Source organism: Erythrolamprus reginae, chromosome 3, assembly GCF_031021105.1.
Source record: "Erythrolamprus reginae isolate rEryReg1 chromosome 3, rEryReg1.hap1, whole genome shotgun sequence".
Taxonomy (NCBI): Eukaryota; Metazoa; Chordata; class Lepidosauria; order Squamata; family Dipsadidae; genus Erythrolamprus; species Erythrolamprus reginae.
Window position 1 is genome coordinate 99267985 of NC_091952.1, and position 20358 is coordinate 99288342.

General features: G+C 41.0%; 1 protein-coding gene across 1 annotated transcript in view; it reads left to right on the forward strand.

Moving 5' to 3' along the window:
• Positions 1-20358, forward strand: part of RGSL1 (regulator of G protein signaling like 1) — a 51168-nt gene that overhangs the window by 22154 nt on the left and 8656 nt on the right. Inside the window, exons 8-18 of the mRNA XM_070748542.1 lie at positions 943-1005; positions 2830-3052; positions 4299-4406; positions 6072-6174; positions 9665-9858; positions 11009-11126; positions 11560-11656; positions 12826-12955; positions 13451-13634; positions 16745-16883; positions 17546-17670. Coding sequence (XP_070604643.1) covers positions 943-1005; positions 2830-3052; positions 4299-4406; positions 6072-6174; positions 9665-9858; positions 11009-11126; positions 11560-11656; positions 12826-12955; positions 13451-13634; positions 16745-16883; positions 17546-17670 — 1484 coding nt within the window. The remainder of the gene's footprint in view (positions 1-942; positions 1006-2829; positions 3053-4298; positions 4407-6071; positions 6175-9664; positions 9859-11008; positions 11127-11559; positions 11657-12825; positions 12956-13450; positions 13635-16744; positions 16884-17545; positions 17671-20358) is intronic.

Below are 20358 nucleotides of genomic sequence, written 5' to 3' on the forward strand. Positions count from 1 at the left end.
AAACAGTATTTGCTGTGTGAACAACAAGGAAGGAGACAGCAAGGAGCCTGGGGATGGGTCCGAGTCTGTGATGAGCTGTAAACTAGTCTGCTGCTCAAAACTGAAACTCCTCTCCTCACTTATGCTTTGCTTGTATATTACTTCCACTTTGGAAAACCTGTTTTGGGTACTGTATATTTATTTTATATTATATGTAGAGAAGTTCTTTAATTCTATTGAATCAGTTACTTGTGTGTGCTTTCTGGATATGATTGCTGCAGCAAACTCTGAGTCCTTACAGTAAATAGCAAACAGCCAGGTCAATTTCAGCACATTATTGCAGTTGATTCAGCATGAGCAGATGATTGGTGGGTGGATTGTCCTCCCAGAATCAGCTGTTCCAGGCTGCAGGGATTGCCACAGACCATTGCTGTCTCCACGTTTTGCATTTTTGGCTACATTTAGTGTACAAGACCTAGCCAAATTTTCCCCTTCTTTACGGGGGGGCCGGGGAGTGGGGAGAGTGTGTCTTATACTCTGAAAAGTATGGGTACTTTCTGCAGGATTCCCCTTATTTCAAAACTGTCCAAAGGCAGACCCAAGTTAAATAAAATCTGCTAAGTTTTTTCACTCATTGGTTGCATGAAAATTAGGAAAAAAGAGGCAATAGAGGCAAAATAAGAATTGGCAATCTAAACATCAACTTTTCTGATAGCGCAATTTTCTGCCAATTCAAAAAATAGGATGAAAAAAAGTATTCAACAGTAGGGTAAGGACCAGTATCAAGTCACTGCTAATTAATTAATTAATTATTTGATTGATTGATTGATTGATTGGTTGGTTGGTTGGTTGGTTGATTGATTGATTGATTGATTGATTGATTAATTGATTAATTGATTAATTGATTAATGTGAAACGGAAAGAAAATCATTTACTTAGGTGGTGTTCTTATGTTCATTTTAGGTACTCAGCTTCCTCTATGAGGAGTTTCTTCTGAATGATGACAAAATGTTCCTGTACTTTGTGGTAAGAGAGAGATATGGAGATCTTTAGTTCAAGTGGGAGAGACAAGTAAGGGACTCAACTATAATGCAACAAAAACAAAACCTCAACTTACAACCACAATGGGCCCCAACATTTCTGTTGCTAAGTGAGACATTTGTTAAATTAATTTTGCTCTGTATTTTGGGACCTTTCTTGCCACATTTGTTAAGTAAGTCATTGCAAGTGTTAAATCAGTAACAGGGTTGTTAAGTGAATTTGGTATCTCCATTGAGCTTTCCTGTCAGAAGATCACAAAAGGTGATCACATGACCCTGGAACATTGCAAACCATCATCAATATGAATCAATTCCAATGTCTGAATTTTGATCACAGGACCACAGGGTTGCTACAATGGTTGTAAGTTTGAAAAATGGTTGGATGCTCAAAAGGCATTTGACAATGTGAATTGGCAATTCATGAGTCAGCAATTACAACATATGGACTTCGGAGAAAGATTTGTAGGGATTATAAAAACAATTTATAGAAAAGAAACAGCAATAATAATAATAATTGGGACTGTGACCAACAACATTGAGATCATGGAAGGAACAAGGCAAGGATTATTATTATTTATTAGATTTGTATGCCACCCCTCTCTGAGGACTCATTGTCACCATTGCTATTTCTGTTGACATTAGAAGTACAGTAGTACCTCTACTTAAGAACTTAATTCGTTCCGTGACCAGGTTTTTAAGTAGAAAAGTTTGTAAGTAGAAGCAATTTTTCCCATAGGAATCAATGTAAAAGCAAATAACACATGCAAACCCATTAGGAAAGAAATAAAAGCTCGGAATTTGGGTGGGCGGAGGAGAAGGAAGAAGAGGAGGAGGACAGTTGCTGCCAAAGGAAGAAAGTGAGGTGAGGGGAATCAAAAAGTTCAAAACTTTAAGGCTTTTTTAAAAAAAGAGGGACTCTGAGGCAGTGAGGAGGAGCACGCGCTTCCCATGCACCTGGCGCGAGGCTGCCTCCCATACACTGCACCAGAGAGAGAAACCCAGGTGGGCAGTAATCAGTAATTTTTTTAAAAAAAACCTGACAAGCTTGGAACATTGAAAGGGGTAGGATACAGGACGAACATACTGCCCCCAGGACTCACAGAATAGGCCTACAAGATCTGGGCTGAAAAAACAAGTTTCAACAATCACTTGGAAGCATAAAATATTTAGAGTTTCATGGAGACCCTATCTATCTCACTGACACTTTTGCAGCCTAGATCCGGTAGTCCAATCTCAGGGTCTGAGGGGGAAAAAACCTCAGGGACCACCTTCTGCCGCACGAATCCCAGCGGCCAGTTAGGTCCCACAGAGTGGGTCTTCTCCGGGTCCCGTCAACTAAACAATGCCACTTGGCGGGACCCAGGGGAAGAGCCTTCTCTGTGGCAGCCCCAGCCCTCTAGAACCAATACCCCCAGAGATCAGAATTGCCCCCACCCTCCTTGCCTTTCGTAAGCTACTTAAAATCCACCTCTGCCGCCAGGCATGGGGGAATTAAGACTTTTTCTCCCCCTAGGCTGTTACAACTATATATATGGTATGCTTGTATGTATGCTTGTTTGGTTTTTTATATATTAAGGGGTTTTAATTTGCTTTTAGTATTGGATTTTATTTTACATTGTTTATGATTGTTGTTAGCCGCCCCGAGTTTTCGGAGAGGGGCGGCATATAAATCCAATAAAACTTAAACTTAAAAACTTAAAAACTTAAACTTAAAAATGTATGGATTTGCCTCAAGCTCTCAGTGGGTAGCATTCCAACATTCACTGCTTTGAATAACCAGGTGTATATATGTTTATATTTTCTTCCATAGAGTGGCAAAGAAAAGAAACCAAATGCAGAAGAGCCATATGACAGAACCGAGAACCTGCGGCTGATCAGAAGGATTGTTGAATCCTTGCATCTGAGCCAGGCCTTAGCTGGCATGAGAGACATTGACCTGCTGACAAAAGAACACTGGCGACTGTTGGGCATTCAGGATCTGACCATGGGAGGCTCTATTTTCATGGAACTGGAGCCTGTTGCACCACCGATAGGTAAATTGACAGAGTTGGCTCAGCAAAAGCAGTGTTTAATTGGAGAGCAAGATCCGAGTCCTTTCAGGGTTAGCAAATTGGAATATATTTGGGGGGTATGTGGATCCACACTTATTTGTCTATACACAGCATGCTCAGTTAAGCTACAATGGGATGGGTAATCTGTGACTGAAGGGGTTGTGGGAAGTCAGCCACTGGCTTAGCATGCTATGTGAAACAGGCCACTGCTGCTACAGGTCTCTTAGTGCTATTTATTTGACCTGGGTTTAGATTTAGAGGTAGATTTCTACCCAGTTTTCAGAAGTGTAAGCAAATCAGGTTTGCCAGATTCATCCCAAGAACTGGTTCTTCAGAACTGGGGCAGCATTAGGCAGCTCAGAGAGCAAACCTAGCTGGGTTGAATTAGAGTCTGCTTCTTGATTGGGCAAAATTGTTTGTAAGAATGGAACCAGAGGGACTAAAATGCATGGTTGAACCTCTTGAGACTCCGGATACAAAATCACTTGCAACTTCAGATCGTGCAGAATGCAGCTGCGAGAGCAATCATGGGCTTTCCCAAATATGCCTATGTTACACCAACATTCCGCAGTCTGCATTGGTTGACGATCAGTTTCCGGTCACAATTCGAAGTGTTGGCTATGACCTATAAAGCCCTTCATGGCACCGGACCAGATTACCTCAGGGACCGCCTTCTGCTGCACAAATCCCAGCGACCAGTTAGGTCCCACGGAGTGGATCTTCTCCGGGTCCCGTCAACTAAGCAATGTCGCCTGGCGGGACCCAGGGGAAGAGCCTTCTCTGTGGCGGCCCCGGCCCTCTGGAACCAACTCCCCCCAGAGATTAGAACTGCCCCCACCCTCCTTGCCTTTCGTAAACAACTTAAAACCCACCTCTGCTGCCAGGCATGGGGGAACTGAGATACTCTTTCCCCCTAGGCCTTTACAATTCTATGCATGGTATGTATGTATGTATGTTTGGTTTTTATATTAATGGATTTTTAATCATTTCTAATACCAAATTACTATTGTACACTGTTTTATTGTCGCTGTTAGCCACCCTGAGTCTCTGGAGAGGGGCGGCATACAAATCCAATAAATAAATAAATAAATAAATAAATTTCATGGTGCATTGAGTTACATCTGAGTTGTAACTTCTTTCCCTATAACTTAAACAACGCAAGTGAGTAGCCAAAACCACTAATGACTGCCATGCTTGTTCTTCCCACTTCTCCTGTCCATAACAACAGATTACGGCGGCATGACATTTGAGGAGTTGGCTCGGCTGAATCCCAAAATGGCTGTGGAACTTCTTAGCAAGAACTTCAGGGAGTTCTGCAAGAGATGTCCATCAGGCAGTGAGTTCTTGGAGCACTGGAATCAAGAGGAATTCATCTGGCTCACAAACAATATGGCAGAAAATGGAATAGAGATCCCAATAGACATGATTAGGGTGTATTGTTGGGCTTTCTGTTACCTGAATATCTCAGAATAGGAAAAAGGAAAAAAACATCTGGAGGCATTTAAAAATAAAGTACAGATTCTCCTTATTTAGCAACTATCATTGAGACTAGCAGCTTGACCATTAAACAAAGCAGTCACAAAGTGAAACCATGATTGTGTTTATTATCCTACTTCAGCTTTCCCTGCTTTTACAGATGTGTTAAAGTTGTAAACATGATGATTGGTTGTATAGTTATTTTTTCATCACTTTCAGAACTGCAAACCATTGCTAAATCAGGCAGTTGCTAAATGAGGACTACCTGTATTTCCTGCAGCAGTCTTGAGATTCTGCAAGGATATCATATTTTCAGAATACCAGCACTTCAGACTCTTGTTGTCCAAATTTTATGATTTCACCATGGAAATGAAGTAAAATAGTCTGATGATACAAGATACTGCAGGAACAGGAAAAATCTAATTGTTTGTAAGCAGGTGAGGCTGGTGGAGGAATGATTGACACCAGTTATTATTAGTTGATAAGGGAAATGCTTCAATCAGTTGCTGCTTGGGTATGTTTAGTTATCTTCACTTTCCATTTAAAAATACATCTCTTCCCTCTCAAATAAAATAAAATAATAAAAAATAATAATAATAGTCAGTCCATCATGGCAGCTTGTCTCTTGGAATCACAGCACCATATTTTGTATCCACTGCCTATCCTCCAGCCATGCTGGTATGTCTTAGCAGGAGGCATACCCACTTTTGCAGGGCACTTGATGCTGAAAAGTGGTAGTGCCAAGTTAGCATAAATTAGCAATAGTAATAGCACTTAGATTTACAGTATATACTACCACATAGAGCTTTACAATAGGATCCCCCAACCCCCGAATGCTACCAACTATCAGGCCTTGAGCAGATCAGAACTGGGCCCGGAAGTGGCGGACAAGTGTGTGCACATATCCCCTCTTCGTGAGCAATGGGTATGTGCATGCATGCTCCATTTGTATGAGTGGTGGGTGCACATGCCCACTGCTTGCGCGGATCCATCCTCTCTCTACCACCACCAGTCCGCAAGGGGGGAAACATTGGAGAACTCTGCTCTACTGCACTCTCTGGGTGGTTTACAATGTCAACATTATTTAGTTATTATTTAGTTTTTTTAGTTAACCAACATTATTTAGTTACCCCACAAACTGGCTCCTCATTTTACTGATCTCAAAAGGATGAGAGACTGAGCAATCTTGAGCCTGGCAGGATTGAATTCCAGGCTGTGGGCAGAGTTTGCTTGCAATACTGCATTCTAACCACAGCGCCACCATGGCTCCTGATACTGGAATTGCAGCACGAGAGAGCTGGAAGCATCTAAAATGGCCAATAATGATGTCAATTAATTAATCAATCAGTGGGGAGTTTATTTTGTTGTGTAAGCAGATCGTAATCTATATTCCCTAATGCCCAAGTGAATTGAAAATTTAATATGAATTTCAATATTCATCTTCAGATGATACACCTTGCCCATCCCTAAATCAGATAAGGCAGAACTTGTACTTACCTGGAAATGCCGTTATTTTTTTTTACAGAAGTGTTTGTTCGGCCAACGGTTCCCAAAAGGAGTCTCCAATGGGCCAGATCATTCTCCTTCCTGAGGAGGACTACAGCTAGGAAACCCATGTCAAAGCCCAGGTATTTATCTCAGCCACCCAGAACCAAAGTTCCCTCTAATTTCTTTTCTGTGTGGGTGGAAAAGTATAGTGTCTGAGCGGCAGTCCCTTTGTGTTCTGTCTGGGTCACTCCGTAAGCTATGACCAACCCAAAAAGATAAGCCAGACACACCAGTTGAATCCAAACACAGTTTTATAATGGTAAAGAGAAAAGAAGCCAACAGAAAATGTCCTTACAAGTCAGGAAAGCACTGGAACTCCAAATAGATACACGAAGGCAATTGTCCATACATAAACACAGGATCCTCAATGCCAAATGAGGCTGTTGCCAACATACACCAACCTCCCACAGGTCTTCAAGACTGCTGGGCCACAAGCCAGGAACAAAAACGCTGAGAGAAAAGGCAGATAACAGCGACTCCACTTTGATAACACTCCACGCTGCCGAAAGAGTTTGCCTGCCTTGTGTGTGTGTGTGTGTGTGTGTGTGTGTGTGAACTCTTGAACCATTTCCAATAACAGGTGAGCTATTGCAAATGGTTCAAGAGTTAACACACACACACACACACACACACACACACACACACACAAACGGCTGGGTTTTTTTTCTCTGTTATTATTTGGGTGCTTTTTGCCATATGCTTTAAATCAAGAGTCATTTCTCTCTCTTTCTCTCTCACCCTCTTGCTCTCTCTCTCTTTTTCTCACTTTCTCTCTCCCTCTCTTTCTATCTCTCTCCCTCTCTTGCTCTCTCTCTCTCTCTTTCTCTCTTGTTTTCTTTCTCTCTCTCTATTGCTTTCTCTCTCTCTCACTCTTTCTTTCTATCTCTCTTGCTTTCTTTCTCTTCTCTCTCTTGCTATCTCTCTCTCCCCCCTTTCTCTCTCTCCCTTTCTCACTTACTCTCTCTCTCTCTCTCTGTCAGCGAGGGGACTGTGAGAGCGCTTTCTCTGAGCGCTTCGGGAAAGCCTGCCCTGCCTCTACTGCAGCCCCCTTGCTGAAAGTACGGGATGAAAGTGCTCCCAGCGAAGGGGCTGTGAGAGGGGTGGGGCAGGCATTCCCAAAGCGTGCGGAGAAAACCCTCTCTCGCAGCCCCCTGGCTGGGAGTGAGGAGGAGGAGGAGGAGAAGAAAAAGCTGCAGCCACTGCCATGGGAGAAGTCGCGCCCCAAGGCAGGAGGCGGCGGAGAAGGAGAGGGGGCGGATTGGGTGGGCGGGGGGCAGGGCCGAGAGGCCAGGGGCGCGAGGGGACTGGAGGCACCGTGGGGAGGCAGGGGCAGCCACAGCTCCCTTTTCTTCTACTGCCGGCGCCTCCCCCCCCTGCGGGCTGGCAGGGGGTTGGGGAGCATGCACCTGTGGAAAAGGGTGCGCGGGGGGTATTTTGGGATGCACACGGGCGCAGCTTATGGGGAATGCTGCCCAGAATAGGGGTACGCAAAGTTGGCTCTTCTATGGCATGTGGACTTCAACTCCCAGAATTCCTGAACTAGCATGATTGGCTCAAGAATTTTGGGAATTGAAGTCCACAAATCATAGAAGAGCCAACTTTGCCTACCCCTGACCCAGAAGGATACATTCTGCTCTTTCATTCCAATTCTTAGCCAAACAGGTTTCATTCAATAGGTTGCAGCTGTAAACAAACAAACAAAACAAACAGACAAATATGAATCAGGGAACTAAGGATAGAGTGAGGGAGTAAATTTCTTCCTCCTTTCTATCACAAACTTCAGGTTAAGGTATTTTCCCTAAAGTTGTTTTGTTTTTATTTAAACAGAAGCCTCCATTGCTATCAATGGGACCTTTGTGTAATTCATGTAATTTAAGTTGTCAGGTCTGATCTAGTCCTTACTGGTTGCTCATTCTACACTATCAACACCATGTTTTGGTGGGTTCATCTAATTAAGTATTGATAAAGTAGTAATTTTTCTTACAATATGATTTGTCAATAATTGTATAATTTTCATTACCATATGCGTTGAGTTGTGGGAATAACAACAGGAGACAGACTCTAAAGGAACTTCTTTACTAGGCAACGTCTCTGTACAACCAGCAACTTGCAGTCTGTCAGCTAGCCCTTTTATAGGGAGCTGTCAGATGCATCAACCAATAGCATTTTAGCATTCTCCTGCTCAAACGCTGGACCTGGGTGAAACCAGGTCTACAGTTAGTACAAAACAACATGGTTTGTCAATAATTGTATAATTTTCATTACCATATGATTTGCCAATAATTGGACAATTACTGACATATCTTAACAAAAATTGGTATTTAATTAATACTTAATACACAGAAAAATGTTTTCAAAATTCCCTCCTAAATCCATGATATTTATTAATGTTTTAAAGAAATTCCAATTGAGGTTATCGAAGGCTTTCTCGGCATCTAGAAACAGCATAGCAAACTCCTTATCGTTATGACTTTCATAGTATTCTAACATATTCAATGTAATTGTTATGTTGTTTCTAATTTGTCTATTAGGCAGGAAACCATTCTGATCAGAGTGTATTATTTTATTTAATATATTTTTTAATCTATCTGCTATGATTGACATTTTCTTCCCCTTGAAGAACAGTACAGTGGTCCCATGACTTTTGTGGGGGATACATTCCAAGACTGCCCGCAAAAGTGAAATTTTCATGAAGTAGAGACACTCCCTTCCTTTCTTCCTTCCTCCCCCTCCCTCCTCCATTCCTGGTTAACTTACCCCCAGAACCTGTGGGGGCAACAGAGCGGCAAGCTGGGGGCTTTGCTGCGCTCGCTGCCGGTGTCTCTTATGGTGGCGCAGGCAGCACCAGTGCTCAGGGTCAGGGCTGGGGAAGGGGAAGGTCAAGGCAAGAGGGATCCAAGCCAGGACTTGAAGCCAGGATTCCCGGCCAGTCAGCTGGGAGGTCGGACGCTACCATTAAGGGAGATGGCTTAGGTGGGTGGGGGAAGAAGAGGAGGCAGGCGGCAGTAAGCGATGGCAGTGGGAAAACAGGCAGCTGCGCCCTTTGGTGCTTGAGGTGAGTTAGGATGGTCTTGTCCACACACAAGGCTCAGCTTCAAATGGAGCATACCAACACTCCAAGAATTAAAGGGGAGGGATCAGGAGGCTGGGGCGGAAGCGGAGTTTTTATTTAAAGAAGGAGGACAGCTGGGGTGGGGGGGAGGAGGAGAGTTAAAACGCACAGTACTGTGCATCCAGTGGCCATGGGAAAATCCATGGTGTTCAAAAAAAACGCTGAGTATTTTTTCCATTAATATTTTTTGAAAACCCATGGTATAGCCTTTCCGCAAAAGTCGGACCCGCGAAAGTCAAGGGACCACTATATATCTACTTTTGTTTAAAAACATCTTCTCTTGTTTAAAACCAAATATTTAGGCCTCATGTAATATGTTTCTGCACTATGGATCTTTTATTGATATTACTGTTAAGTGTTTCTAAATGGTTTTTAAATGGACTCCATTGCCATCTACGAGATTGCAGCTTTATGGAAAAGCAGCCTCTTGAGCTTCCTTGTCTCTCTTTCCTTCCTAGAAATCTCTCTGAAGTGTTGCAGAACCCGCTCCACTGTGAGTACTTCAGGAACTTCCTCAGGCTGCACAATGCAGAAACCCCACTCCTTTTCTGCTTGGCTGTAGAAGATATAAAAAAAGAGACAGACCCCAGGATTCAGAATATGCAGATCACCGAGTGTGTCCGAACTTACTTCTTCAACCGTATTCCAGCTGGTATGCCACAAGCAAGTCTCTCATTCTACCACACAACGCTAGAGATAGGCCCAGGGATGATTCACTACTGAAGTTTACCTCCTTGCTGCCAGGTCCGAGACCTTCTGTCTCTCTTGTGCTCCTGCCTTGCTAGTATGGGTGGGCCTTCTGTTTAGTGCCCTGTGAGACAAAGGGGAGAAAGGGTAGTGCCAATATTGCCTTTAAAACTCCTGATCTCCTGCTTATCTTGGCTGCTTGTAAATGCTTCCAAGTCTGGTTTGCTCAAGCCAATTTGAGAATGTTGGCTTGTCTCGGTTAGCTATTCTATGAAACCTTCAACAATACCGAGCAGAGAATTTTAAAAGAGTGTGGATGTGTGATAAAGCCAAGACACAGACTTAGTTAAATAAGTATTATTTATATATAAACAAAATATAAACAATCCAGAATAAGCATGAAGCAAATACAGAATAATATGCACTGAGCAATTACAAGATTAGCACAAAGCAAAATACAATATAGATAATAAGCACGAAGCTAAAATACAATATAGATAAAAGCACAAAGCTTATACAAGCACGAAGCTTAAACACAACTCCCCCGTCTCAGGCAAAAGTAAAGTAAAGGAAGTGACGAAGCAAAATAATGAGCTTTTATAGCTTCAATGAGGAAGTGATGAAACAGCCTTGAATATTAACTCTTCAAGTACAAGTTAACCCTTTAAGTGCACATTAACTCTTTAAGTACAAGTTTGGTACAGTTTACAATATGCAGTTTACAATGGCAATCCCTAACAACCATGTACCCTGTACTAACAGAGAAGAACTCAACCTGAGAGCTTTGGATCTTATTTATTATTTATTTATTTATTGGATTTCTATGCCACCCCTCTCCAGGGACTCAGGGCAGCTCACAACATATAAAATATACAGTACACAATATCTTTTAAAAAGTATGGGAAGAAGTGCTTTGGATAAGAGCACCTCTTTGCTGTTCTTCCAAACTCTTCTTCAGGCTTCTTTACAAGACTGAAAAATAAATAAATAGCGTGACGTATAGTTTCATGAAAGATGCAATGCTATAATGATATGACCACTAAGTGTGGCCCAGTCACTCACTCAGACAAACAATCACTCACTCAGATGTCTGGTATGTACTTTGTCTTATCCAGAAAAACTGCTAAATTGTGATGAATATGTCATCCGTGAGATTCCAAAGTTACCATCAGTCCCTGTTCCCATATTGGTCACTGCTCAGATATTAGTCCTGAGGAACTTGGAAGAGAAGTGGTGAGTAAAGAGCAACGACCAAACAGTGCCATGGAGATTGTTCATTTTGGGCCATTCCATAGTCAAAAGACTGTTACAGAAAGCCACAGAGGCATTGATATAATAATGCAAAGTAATAAGGAGATGGTATTCTTTAAAGGAAGCCTGTTGTATTTTTGTTCTGGGCTGGAATAAAGTTGGAGTTTAGCCTCCTTTGTGTGGGATCTGCCTTGTGTGCATACCCTGTCTATATGTGACTTATTATATGACCAATTTATATTTAGAATATAAATTATTTCGCAGGGCCCTAAAATGAGGGAGGATTTAGCACAATTTAGGAATCCTTTCCCTGCTACACTCAAGTTTCTCCTATAAACATCTTCAAGTGAAATGACTTACAACAGATAACAAGGAGTAATAATTTACCAAAATGATTTCTCCTTTTTACTGGTAGGTTTAATATGTACCAAGGCCTATATCCTGATGATGATATTGCCGTTGTTCAAACTGGTTGGAAGGCAAAAAAGGATTCTGCACTGACAAGCAAGCAGGTGACTGATGGTTGAAGGAGTGGTGGTGAAGAGGGATTAGATTCATACCTTCCATAGGGACTTATGGTTCCAGAGGTGGGATTTGTATTTATATCCTACTGTCCTATATTCAGACCCAATCAGAAATTACAAACAGCTTGTTTGTTGTTATTTCAACATAGTTGCTAGCTCTTTAATTGATGTTGACCTTCATATACTGTATATCGAGTTCTTCCCAAGAACCTAGAAAGTGTAATTAATATGCATAGTACAGTGTTCCCTTGCTTTTCATGGGGGATGCATTCTGAGACCACCCACGAAAGTCGAATTTCCGCGAAGTAGAGATGCGGAAGTAAATACACTATTTTTGGCTATGAACAGTATCACAAGCCTTCCCTTAACACTTTAAACCCCTAAATTGCAATTTCCCATTCCCTTAGCAACCGTTCAGATTATTACTCGCCATGTTTATTTATTCAAGTTTATTTTAAAAAATATTTATTAAAAGGCAGACGAAAGTTTGGCGATGACATATGACGTCATCGGGTGGGAAAAATGGTGGTGTAGGGAAAAACCCCGCAAAATATTTTTTAATTAATATTTTTGAAAAACTGTGGTATAGACTTCCGCGAAGTTTGAACCCGCGAAAATTCGAGGGAACACTGTATATGTATAGATCCAAACAGCGGGGTCCTTTGCAATTGATAGATGGAAATTCTGTCAATGGACAGATTTTCTAAGAGCTTTTCCAAGATGTTTTGGTAATGGTAACCATTGTGCTGACAGTCACAGCAAACTCCATGGTCAGTTTATGCCATAATCTTTCTATTTCGATTTTCAGATCTTGATACTTTATGATCTTCTCCAATTCTTTGTCTTCTATTCTAGTTTTTCACATTTCACAGGTGAGAATTGACAAGGTCAGCGATCAGACTGCCCTGTGCTAAGGCCTGGGGTTCCTTAGATCTTCCCCCCTGACCAATGAATGCTTTAGTTTGATGGTTGAATGAATGATATTGATAGTTTTGTAATTAGAATTTTAAAGATTGTTTTTTAATGTATTAATTGGATTATTATTATTGTTTCTTGTTTTCTGTACATGCTGTGAGCTGCCCCGAGTCCTCGGAGAGGGGCGGCATATAAATCCAATTAAATCTAAATCATTGCAAACAATGGTTTCTTTTTTCCAGAAAAGATGCTGGTGTATTCTTAGGTCTTTCATCAGGAGGGTCTGTAAGTTCCGAAAGTCAATGAGCTATGTGGGGCAGCGCAAACGCTTTGAGACCTTTCTCCTCAAGGAGATGAAGAATGACAAGGAAAGTGAGTCCTAAATCTCTCAGTTTCCACACATCTGTGGACTTTTTTTCAGGAGAAGGAGACTTTTATGCTATTTTATGGTTTATCTTAAAACCAGGACATGGAGAAAAGACATCAGTTGGTTCTGATGGAAAGGAATTCAGCATCCAAACTAAATTGGCTACCAGGAATGAAATGAAGTTTGAGAGTTTTGAGGTGTTTTTTTTTTAACACACACACACACACACACACACTTATTTCCTTTCTTCTTCATTTTTCTAACCTAAACCTCTTCAGCTACGTAGTGCGAAATGGTTTCTCTCAAGTGACACTTCATTTGAGTCTGTCCCTTACAGGAAGACCAATTGAAATTGGAAGCTAGGGAAAACATTCGAATAGTTTTAACACTCTAACAAAGCCATAGTGAAGCCAGTATTAAAGATTATTGAACTGAATTGTTTTTATATCTCTCATCGTGTATGGATTTTTGTGGAGGACACTCCCCCTCTTTCTCTCCAGATATGCAGAGTCCAACTCAAACAAAGCCTGTAAGTCAAGGTGGAGCTAGTGGGCGTTCCGCCCCAAGTTCTGGAGCATCAGAAGAACCTGAATTGCAACTGATAAAGCGCAAGCTACCTGGTGGCCGTGTCATCATAGTCAACTTCTTGGTGAATGATCTCTATTTTTATCTAGAAATGGAGAGGTAAGTCACCCCATTCTATATCACTTGCCATATCTTATAGTCTTAGATGAATAATATCTGCCCTCATTGTTATTGTTAATGGCGAGTATTCTGAGCAGAGACAGGTTGCAAGCGGTGTGCCATATGGGTCTGGTCTGGGTCCTATTTTTTTTAATATGTTTGTGAGTGACATAGGGGAAGGTTTGGTAGGGAAGGTTTGCCTATTTGCCGATGACTCTAAAGTGTGCAATAGGGTTGATATTCCTGGAGGCGTCTGTAATATGGTAAATGATTTAGCTTTACTAGATAAATGGTCAAAGCAATGGAAATTGCAGTTTAATGTTTCCAAATGTAAAACAATGCACTTGGAGAAAAGGAATCCTCAATCTGAGTATTGTATTGGCAGTTCTGTGTTAGCAAAAACTTCAGAAGAGAAGAATTTAGGGGTAGTGATTTCTGACAGTCTCAAAATGGGTGAACAGTGCAGTCAGGCAGTAGGGAAAGCAAGTAGGATGCTTGGCTGCATAGCTAGAGGTATAACAAGTAGGAAGCGGGAGATTATGATCCCGCTATATAGAGTGCTGGTGAGACCACATTTGGAATACTGTGTTCAGTTCTGGAGACCTCACCTACAAAAAGATATTGACAAAATTGAACGGATCCAAAGATGGGCTACAAGAATGGTGGAAGGTCTTAAGCATAAAACGTATCAGGAAAGACTTAATGAACTCAATCTGTATAGTCTGGAGGACAGAAGGAAAAGGGGGGACATGATCGAAACATTTAAATATGTTAAAGAATTAAATAAGGTCCAGGAGGGAAGTGTTTTTAATAGGAAAGTGAACACAAGAACAAGGGGACACAATCTGAAGTTAGTTGGGGGAAAGATCAAAAGCAACATGAGAAAATATTATTTTACTGAAAGAGTAGTAGATCCTTGGAACAACCTTCCAGCAGACGTGGTAGATAAATCCACAGTAACTGAATTTAAACATGCCTGGGATAAACATATATCCATTGTAAGATAAAATACAGAAAATAGTATAAGGGCAGACTAGATGGACCATGAGGTCTTTTTCTGCTGTCAGACTTCTATGTTTCTATGTTTCTCATTCATTGTGCCTGGTGCAATTCTTCAGTCACACTTATCAATCATCATGTTGTAAGACCTTATACAAGTGTGTCAAGTCCAAGGCCTAGAAGCTGAATATAGTGCACGGAGTGCTTAGATCTGGCCTGTAGAGCTGCCCTGTAAACAGTGAAGGATCAGCCCGCAGTTCGTCTGCCAGTGAAAATGGAGCCTGGGAGGGCTGTGGGTGGCCCTCTTGAGCTACATTTTTGCTAGCAGATGGGTACAGAAGGCCCTCACAGCCGAAAACTGAGCATGCAAGGCAGGGGTGAAGTCCAGCAGGTAATTTGGAGTAATTTGGAGAACGAGTAGCGGAAAGTTTGAGTAATTCAGAGAATTGGCAAATACTACCTCTAGATGGCCCCAGAGTGGGGTGGGAATGGGGATTTTGCAGTATCCTCCACCTGGAGTGAAGTGGGAATGGAGAGTTTGCAGTATGCTTCCCCTGCCACCAAGCCATGGCCACCAAACCATACCATGGCCACAGAACCCATAGTAAAAAAAAAATTGGATTTTCCCATTGATGCAAGGGCCACAGCTGGCCTCCTGCGCTCCAATTTACTTTTGCAGGAGGCCATCACAGCCAAAAACAGAATGCAGAGACCAATGGTGCCCCCAATATAGTGACGTTGAGTTGACCATGCCCACCCCAGCTATGCCCATCTCAGCCTCCTGAGGTCAAGTACAACTCTGAAAAATAATATTGTATTTTATACAAACAAATCCATCTTTCACTAAAAGGTGTGTCATCTGGGTACAAATATTTTTCCTTCTCTCTCTATTATACTTCCAGTATTCACTTTTGTTTCTAGATGGCACTGTTGCTCTGCTCCCCTCTTTCTTCCTCTTTTATCTGCATATCTCCAAGCAAGTTATAAAATATGTCATTTATAGATAAAAGCACAGTTCATATAGTTCCTTTTATATTAACCAATAATTCCAAATTTAAAAATTAAGATACCCAGTCGAGATTTCAAACTTTTCTCTTCAAACAAATCTTTATAAGCCAGTTTCTTCTTTTTTTAAATTTGCTCCAACAGCCTTCTTCTAAAAGTTTTTAAAAATCTTCAAGTCCTGTATTAAAGGTATCTCACCCAGATTATCATACCTTCCTTTCATCTTCTCGCTCCTCAGTGGCTGTCTCAGCTTCCTAGCAGTTCACAATGGCCATCGTCTCAGTTGTCAGTATAGAGAGATTTTTTGGATCAATCAGGGAGTTTGCAGACTCCTTGAGACCAGGGAATGTGCTCCTCTTATTTATCACCCCTACAAGGGGATTTAGACCCAATTAGGGCTACCTGTCCACTGGGATTTTGACGGCTTCATAAAGCTCTCAGCGAAAACATCATCTTGCTGTAACATCAGTCACATCTCCCCAGTCAAACACAATCCTGATGCAGTCCTCAATGAAATTGAGTTTGACACCCCTGCCTTATATGCATATCTCATATGTCTTGTTCGGTTTGGATAATTGATCAATAGGTTTTCCAACATGGGAGGCATCGTTCTCTTAGTTCACCATAGCAATCTGTGACACACAGAGACTTTTATCAGGCTGATGCTGAATTAACACAACAGCTTTTAGCATGGGAATGGGCCACAGGAAGAAATATCCACTTGACCCCAAATTTGGTCTGTTATTTGCTGCATTGCCAATCCAGGTGCAGACGATATCAACTGTGATGTGGTCTTGCCTCCAATTTCTGTTACATGGGGAGGGGGCTTTTGTATTTAGAGCCAGGGTGGGGCAGTGGCTAGCAGGCTACTTGAGCTAATTACTAGCTGTAGTTCAGCAGTTCGGATCTCACCTCTGACTCAAGGTTGACTCAGCCTTCCATCCTTTTCAGGTGGGTAAAATGAAGACCCAGATTGTTTGGGGGCAATAAGCTGATTCTGTAAAGAAGGCTGTAAAATCACTACGAAGCAATATATAAGTCTAAATGCTATTGCTATTTCCCATCTCACTTCTCTCTCCTTTTTCCCCGATTTATTACTACCGCAGGTTTCTTCATATGTCTGACACTGTGGTCATGTTGGCTTCTCTTGGGTTCTATACAGAGAGGGATATTGTCTTCTTGAAGAACAAAGTGACCACAATCACCAAACTATTTCTGAACTCAGATATCCCACCTAAACTTAGGGTAAGAGATCTGAAAACAACTTTTTCAAGATAATGGGATTAGTTGTGCTTGCAAGAACATAAAGAAAATTTGTTATGTTTTCAACTTAATGGCAGAGAATAGGCCCTGAAGTGAACAAACAAACAGGTAAGATTTAGAGATTTCATAGTAAAGCTCAGCTTATTAGGATAATAGTGGCATGCTTTGTAAAAGTCAGAACGCAAATTGTGTTGCATCCCACACTAGCACAAAATTTGTATCTTTAAGTATCAAATGATAGATGTGATTGGTTGGTTCTTTGGTCTTGAATAGCTAGATTATAATCTATGATCTAGAAAACCTGCCTGACAAATTAGCCTTTTAGAATTAGGTTACATTGAATGCAACACTGGTCTTAGTAATGAGGGGTTAAACATCCTTAGGGAAGAATGTGGATTCATACATACCTGCAAGGCATTTTGCAAAGAGGTTCATATTCTAGGCAAAATACCAAGCGTAAGTACTTCTCCAAAGTTAGCTTTGCCTTCCAATACTGTACTTGGTTTGAAGGCGTTATTTCAGAGATTGGGGATAGCTTCATTACTTTTCCTGTTTCTGTTTTGATGATGGGCTGACATAATTTTTGTGACATTTTATTTGAAAATAGATTGTATTTATTTAGCTGTGATGTCTTCCATGGTCAGGTCAATATCACAGATGCACAGGTTATTCAAATTCGGAATTTAATTTCTGAAGGTGTGATGAACAGGACTCTTTATCATGGTGCTATAATTGCAATCTTCCCACATTTATTATACTTCTGGAAGAAGTAAGTATTTTTATTACTTGGAATAGATTTGCCCTATATGTATGTTTCAGATGTGTGTTGAGATATTCTTACAAGGCCTTTTCCAAAGGCAGAATTGAAGTGTTTTCCACTCATCAGAAATCTACACAGGATTAGCATTTGTTGCACTTACTACCAATTCATGTTGGCCATGTTATTTGTTGATTTGTATTCTGCATTTATTATTCTTACAAATAATTCAAAGCAGCAAATATATCGAACACACTTCCCTCTTCCCATTTCTCCCTTATCAACAACCCTATGAGGTAAATAGGGCTGAGAAAGAGTGACTGACCCAAAGTCATCCAGCTGTTTTTCATGGCTAAGCTAGGACTTGAACTTACCATATCCTGCTTTCTAACCTGTTGCCATTATTTTATTTTACTTTATTTTTTATTTTTATTTTTATTTATTTGTCAAACAATTATGGGGTGATAATTTGTACATATAAAACATTATATAAGTAATGATAAAAAAGTAGACAATAGGACAGAGACGGTAGGCACAATGGTGCGCTTATGCACGCCCCTTCCAGACCTCTTAGAAAGGAGGAGAGATCAATTGTAGATAGTCTAAGGTTAAAGATTTTTGGGTTAGGAGTAGAAACCACAGAATCAGGTAGTGCATTCCAGGCGTTGATTACTCTGTTGCTGAAGTCGTATTTTTTGCAGTCAAGTTTGGAGCGGTTGACATTTAGTTTAAATCGATTTCGTGCTCGTGTGTTTATGATTTGATGTGACTGTTGGACTAAGCTAAACTAAATCAGCTAAACTAAACTATCGATCCCTATTCTGCATCTAAAACCTGTGTTCTGGTTTGTCATCTGATAACAATATCCTGATTTTAAGTATTCAGGGCATGTTATTAAAGCTTTAGTAAGAAAGGTTAAACTCCCTGGGGTCATTGTCCTTTCTTCTCTAGTCTCACTAATAAGTAGAAACTCTCCACTAATCATTGTACAGTTCTACAGTGTAGACCCTATCATCTGTCAAGATTTGCTGTCAAGTGTCAGCCCAGACTAGAAAGAATTGTGGGTGCTCCATTGCTAGAGACTTTCAAGAAAAGCGGTTTTCAACCACTAATCTGGAATGGTATAAGAACTCTTGGCTTGGGCAGGAAATTGGGCTAGAAGGCTTCCTTTCAGCCCATGATTCTATGAAAATAAGGGTCTGGAAGGCAGTGCCTGGAGATTGAAGGGAGGGGCCATAAATGCAGCAGCCCAAAGTAGCTAATAGCTCTGAGTCTTCGGAGAGGGGCGGCATACAAATCTAAATAATAATAATAATAATAATAATCATCATCATCATCATCATCATCATCATCTAATAAATAAATAAATAATAATAACAACAACAACAACAATAACAATAACTACTACTACTACTACTACTACTACTACTACTACTACTACTACTGGGGGAGTTGAGATATTCCTTCCCCCTAGGCCATTACAAGTTATGCATGGTATGTCTGTGTGTATGTTAGGTTTTATAATAAGGGTTTTTAGTTATTTTATTATTGGATTGTCACATGCTGTTTTTATCACTGTTGTTAGCCGCCCCGAGTCTACGGAGAGGGGCGGCATACAAATCCAATAAATTATTATTATTATTATTATTATTATTATTATTACTACTACTACTACTACTACTACAGCAACAACAACAACGACAATAGATGCCAGGCTGAACCCAATCACTAAGGGTCATTTGATTACAATATTGATGGGTTGGACATACAATATCAGTTTGCCCCCACAACAAAAATACCCAGACTCATTGAATGCTGAAGGCCAAAAATGCTATTTTCAGACCAGAACAAGCAAGGATAATTTTAAGCTACAGCATGTACGGACTGAGGACGAAAGCAGTAAGGGGTTGCGGCTGGTACGGCTGGGATCAGGGCTCCGGTGGCGGAAATTATGATGCATATGCACACTTGAGATTTAGCTTCTGTGCATGCGCAGCAAGTGAAATTTCGTGTGAGGATGCTCTCGCACGCGAGATTTCATCGATTTTCTATGGATTTTTTTGCTTCTGTGCATGCGGAGAAGCAAAGAAATTGCCAAAAATCAGTGAAATCTCAAGCACGTGAGTGTCTTTGTATAAGATTTTGCTTGCGGCGCATGCGCAGATGTCAAATCTCACACCAACGGGCAGTGTTCCCTCTAATTTTTTGGGGAGGTGGGTGGAAAAGTATAGTGTCTGAGCGGCAGTCCCTTCGGGACTGGGCGGCACAGAAATAATAAATAAATAAATAAATAAATAAGCAAACAAATAAACAAATAAACAAACAAACAAACAAATAAAAAACCCACCCTGTTTTGCCTCAGAGAATTTCAAAATAAAATACTGTACTGTGTGTCTATAACAGTGAGCTCATAATAGGGCAACTCTATCAATATCAAAATGCCATCTAAATAGCTGAGCTAGTTTCAAACTAGATTTTGATTTTCTTTCTCTCTTCCTTACTCCCATTCTTTTTCTTTCTCTTTTCCTTCCTCTCTTTTTTCTATCTGTTTCTCTCTCTTCCTCTCTTCCTCTCTCTCTCCTTCCCTCTCACTCTTTCCCTCTCGGCTTTTGGGCAGGTTTGGAAAACTCTGAGTTGATGATGATTTTTAACTGAGCGATTGCTCACTGCTCAGCTTAGAGGGAACTATGCCAACGGGCA